The sequence below is a fragment of the Diceros bicornis genome, chromosome 4, assembly GCF_020826845.1.
Source record: "Diceros bicornis minor isolate mBicDic1 chromosome 4, mDicBic1.mat.cur, whole genome shotgun sequence".
NCBI lineage: Eukaryota > Metazoa > Chordata > Mammalia > Perissodactyla > Rhinocerotidae > Diceros > Diceros bicornis.
Genome location: NC_080743.1, coordinates 84,659,756 through 84,664,980, shown reverse-complemented (window position 1 = coordinate 84,664,980; position 5,225 = coordinate 84,659,756). Strand labels below are relative to the sequence as shown.

Here is a 5,225-nt window from a genome sequence, read left to right as displayed (position 1 = left end):
TCAAGAAACATTAACCACTTATTTAATATTCCTGCCAAAATTGCATGGTCTGACTCTAATCATGAGAGAACATCAGATAAAACTTAATTTGAGGGACATTCTGAAAAATAACTGGCCTTAATTCTTCAAAAATGTCAGTGTCATGAAAAGCAAGGGCCAGAAAACCATTCCAGCTGTATAATTCTGGATTGGATCCTAGACCAGAAAAGAAGCATTGCTATAAAAAAAACATTATGGGAACAATTGGTAAAATGTGAGTAAGAACTGTAATTAGATAATAGTATGTCATTGTTAGATATCCTGAGTGAATAGTTCTTAGAAAATATATACTGAAGTATTTAGGGACAAAGGGGTATGACTTATGAAACTTGTCAAATGGTTCACATGAAAAAATAGAGAGAGAGAGAGGAAGAGAAATAAAAGAAAAAGAGAAAAGAGATACAGAGAGACAATGATAAAGCAAATTTGGCAAACTGTTAGAAGTACCCATCACATGTAAGGCACTATGTATGATAATAATACCTGATATTATATAGGACTTTACAGTTTACAATATACTTTCACATGACTTCCCTTTTGATTTGATTCTCACTGAAGTCTCAGTGAAGTACAATGAAGCTATATCTTATGAGAGTGGAGCAGGGAAGAGTGGTCCAAAATTTCAGCCAAGAAGACAAAAAATTATAAACAGTTAAAAACAAATTACCCTCCTAGAATGTTCTTTATGTTTACCACGTTATCTTGTAAACACAAAGGATTTGGCCTTATGTTGGGGGCCAGATTGTGACAAAGATATGGTTCTTAAATCATTCTACTCACTTATTAAGAATATACAGACTTAGAGAGGCAAGATTCTCTCACTGTGAGAGGTATACAGGACCTGAGATCCGCTGAGGAAACAGACGGTCCATGTTTCTCTTCTCACACTCACTCCAGATCTGATGCCCACTTTTTGAGTAGAGTGTTCAACACAATTACCTACCGTGTTTAAATCTCTCTCTCTCCTTCAATGAACTGGTTTGGTTTTGCTGAGACCATGTTGTTGAACTGAAGGCAGTTGAGTATGCACATAATGGGACTCAGGTAGGGCAGTGTGCAAGATTTGGTTGATTGTGGCCCAGAATCTGTTCTCACCTATTTCTGGTTGCCTTCTAACTGGAAGAGAAAAACTACATTTTCCAGATTCTAGTAAGAGGACTAGATGTGACTTAACGTTCCTCCAGTTAGAAGCACTCAAGAGATTTGGAAGGTGGAAGTGTGTGGAAGCCATCTTCCTGCTGCTTTTGCTGTTTTCTGCTGGCAGAGAAGATTTTACTGTTTTCAGCGTCCAGTCTCTGCTTTCATAGATGTTGAGAGGTGGTTGGGCAAGGGAGATCCCAGACTCCACATTCCACCATCCAGACTATTTGGGAGACGAGCAGCTGTAGCTGCTTCTTAATACTGTCTTTCTGATCTCTAGATCTCTGCCATTGTGTCGTGAAAGTCAATGATTCCAGCCTCTGACTGCCCTCCCTAACGGGGGCAGAGGTCATCATTTCCCTTGTGGGTCAGTTCTGCAATGTTCTAGGAGTCATTCTGGAGGCCCAGCTTAGAGCCCACTCCTCCTAACTCTTCCAATAATTTTGGAAGCACCCAATCTCCTATATTAATCCTCCTTCTACTTAAAATACCTAGAGCAGTTTCTGCTTCCTGAACTGAACCCTGATTTTTCCCTGTTTTGCAGGTACAGAGAGACAGGCTACAAGAGGTTAAAGTGGTGCAGTGCTTGGATGAAGCTCTCATACAATCAAACACAATAGCTGGGATTTAGTGCTCCTGGTCCATGGACACAAAGCTCACTTTGGGCATCTAGAATATCTTTCTCTCTTCAATTTCATAGTCCTAAAACAGAGATGGCTCCTCTGCACAAACTATGTAAGGGTGCCTAACATTGACCAGGCTCAACGAATAATAAATATTCAAATTCTTATTCCACAGTTTCTCTTCAGGAAATTAAAGCAAACTTCCCTTTGTTGTCGGTTCATTTTTTTACTTCCTAAGGCAAGAAAGAGAGGGTAGTGCTCCAGACAGAAATGAATAGGGGTCCTTTTCCGCGCTGCCCGAGGAGGGGTCCATACGGCGTTGTTCTGGGTTCCCGTCGTAACTTAAAAGGGAAACTTTCACAATGTCCGGAGCCCTTGATGTCCTGCAAATGAAGGAGGAGGATGTCCTCAAATTCCTTGCAGCAGGAACCCACTTAGGTGGCACCAACCTTGACTTCCAAATGGAACAGTACATCTACAAAAGGAAAAGTGATGGCATCTACATCATAAATCTGAAGAGAACCTGGGAGAAGCTTCTGCTGGCAGCTCGTGCCATTGTTGCCATTGAAAACCCAGCTGATGTCAGTGTCATATCCTCCAGGAATACTGGCCAGCGAGCTGTGCTGAAGTTTGCTGCTGCCACTGGAGCCACTCCTATTGCTGGCCGCTTCACTCCTGGAACCTTCACTAACCAGATCCAGGCAGCCTTCCGGGAGCCAAGACTTCTGGTGGTTACTGATCCCAGGGCTGACCACCAGCCTCTCACAGAGGCGTCTTATGTTAACTTGCCTACCATTGCTCTGTGTAACACAGACTCTCCTCTGCGCTATGTGGACATTGCCATCCCGTGCAACAACAAGGGAGCTCACTCTGTGGGTCTGATGTGGTGGATGCTTGCCCGGGAAGTTCTGCGCATGCAGGGCACCATCTCCCGTGAACACCCCTGGGAGGTCATGCCTGATCTCTACTTCTACAGAGATCCTGAAGAGATTGAAAAGGAAGAGCAGGCTGCTGCTGAGAAGGCTGTGACCAAGGAGGAATTTCAGGGTGAATGGACTGCTCCAGCTCCTGAGTTCACTGCTACTCAACCTGAGGTAGCTGACTGGTCTGAAGGCGTGCAGGTGCCCTCTGTGCCTATTCAGCAGTTCCCTACTGAAGACTGGAGTGCTCAGCCTGCTACTGAAGACTGGTCTGCAGCTCCCACTGCTCAGGCCACTGAATGGGTGGGAACAACCACTGAGTGGTCTTAAGCTGTTCTTCCACAGACTCCTTAAAATGGAAATAAGGTTGATGGAAAATAAACAGTTTCTAAAAAAAAAAAAAAGAAATGAATAGGGGTGACATTAACTCTCCAGATTCAATAAAGATGAGTAGGGGTTCAGAAAATGCTCAGGAGGAAATTTACCCAGGAGTAGGGGCTCAAAACCAAAGTACCCATAAACAAATACAGTCGTATCTTACTTCTGAAAAGATGAAAGGAGCAAAGATAGGTAGATAATGGAGAGAGTTAATATTTATCCAACATACCGGGCTCTTGCTCAATTTTCACAACAAATTTAAGAGGCAAGTAATGTTATTATCACCATTTCCTGGGTGAGGAGACAAGGCTCAGTGAAGTGAAGTAACCACTCAAGTCATACAGCTAGTAAACATCCCAACCCAGACAGAGGAACAGGTATCCTAGCCCAGGCCTCCCTAAGGCCAAAGTCAGTTCCTTTAACCACTTGCAAAATAATGCAGCTCTCCACAAAGGTGAATGATTGTTACTACTTTTTCCACTCCCCAAAATAGTGTTTTCTAAACTGAAATAGACAACCATTGATTAAACCCAGCAGCCCTCATTAATCAGTTTCTTGAGTGAAAAATAAAACAGTAGGTTCCAGCATTTTTATTCTTAGGTCCCTTATTAGGAGAAAGGAGAGGGAAATTTGCGTCCAGACCCAAGATGACTGATTCAAATCCATCTTTCTGCCTCCCTACCTGGCTGCCCCTGGATTCCCACCCACGCAGCCCTTCACCAGTTTCACAACACCACAACTCAGCACCTCCCTCCTGAACCCACGCAGGATTTCCATTCCCTATAACCATCTATTCCTCCACAGTGAGGGAAGCCCTTAGGATTTTGTTTCCCTGATATTAACAATGAGTTTTCCCTCAACAACAACTGGCTGAAATTCTCACGGTTTCGAATGACAATGGATCTGCCACGTGAGCCCTATCCCCGCCTCACCCGCCCTTCTGTCCAGAGGCTCCCTGCTCTTGATTACAGTGCCAAGGTTCTGACACTGCTCCCCGCCACCACACAAATGTCCAGCGATCCACTCAGAACTGATGCCCAAGCCTTCACTGCTTACTGTTGCAAAAAGAATTTTGGAATTTCCAGGAGTTATAACCTTTCCCCATTTTTCTTTTCTGCTGATAAATTCCAGACAGCAGTAGGGATAGCAGTAAGATATCCATCATCTTGTGGGGCTTACAAGTAGCTGGCGAGACATCCTCAGCCAACATAACTGCAGGCTGACTTTAATCATGGTCTGTCAATCTCAGCTTCCTGGAATATTGCCTTGATGCATCATTCTATTCCTTCTCTGTGCTGAATGCTCTAAGGAAGCCTTTCTGAGTCTCACCATCTAAACCCCAGGGAGGAGGAAACTACAGCTAAATCCCAGCGACAACTGTATGTTCTGGGGGAATGTAGAAAACTCTTATATCATTTGCAAAGGTAATTGGAAAATGCTTGGATCTTAAAAGTCCACAGGCCTCGAAAGAAGACAATTTAAGCTAAAATCTGAGGACATGAAAGTATTTGCAAATGTTAGCAAAACCTGTGCCAAACAAATGTTTTATCTTGCGGAATTTCACTGATAATGTTCATTGAGTATTTCCACATTTTCTAAGATGACCCTTGGATTACCAATAAGGCTAGTCACTTTTTACAATTAATGGCAATCTGAATTGGTGAGTCTTCCTAAAAATTTCAATACTTTCAGTTCTGCAAAAATAAAACTCAGGTGAATTAAACATCATTCCATGATAATTACAGCTTTTGATTATGTGAGGGGATGGCTTAGAAATGGTGAGCTGCTGTCCCCTGCGTCTGATGGGACAAGACAACCCTGCCTATTTCATTGGCATTTGCCAAGTGCTTAGATCAGTGGCCTCCAAATATTTCGCACATGCACCCCAATAAAAAAATGTTAAGCACGCTCCCTGCATGCTAGGCTCTAATAACAAAGAGACTCGAACATGTATAATGGCTCAAATAGACAAAAATTTATTTCTTGGTCCTATAACCACCTAAGGTGGATGTTCCTGGTAAGTAAGCGGCTCCCCTCCCAGCAGCAGTTCAGGGATGCAAGTTTCTTCCATCTCGGGCCTCTGACATCCCCAGGACCTGGCCATTTTCTGCATCTAAGGCAGCAG

At 43.3% G+C, this 5,225-nt stretch overlaps 1 protein-coding gene across 1 annotated transcript; it reads left to right on the top strand.

Annotated features, from left to right (window-relative positions):
* Positions 1–2,092: 2,092 nt before the first annotated feature.
* LOC131404829 (small ribosomal subunit protein uS2) lies at positions 2,093–3,130 on the top strand. Its single transcript, XM_058539914.1, has one exon. The coding sequence runs from the start codon at positions 2,165–2,167 to the stop codon at positions 3,050–3,052; it is 888 nt and encodes a 295-aa protein (XP_058395897.1). The 5' UTR covers positions 2,093–2,164; the 3' UTR covers positions 3,053–3,130.
* The last annotated feature ends 2,095 nt before the right edge of the window (positions 3,131–5,225 follow it).

Bases quoted from the DNA above. Each gene is read 5' to 3' on its own strand.
- LOC131404829 (XM_058539914.1), top strand. From the start codon at position 2,165: ATGTCCGGAGCCCTTGATGTCCTGCAAATGAAGGAGGAGGATGTCCTC.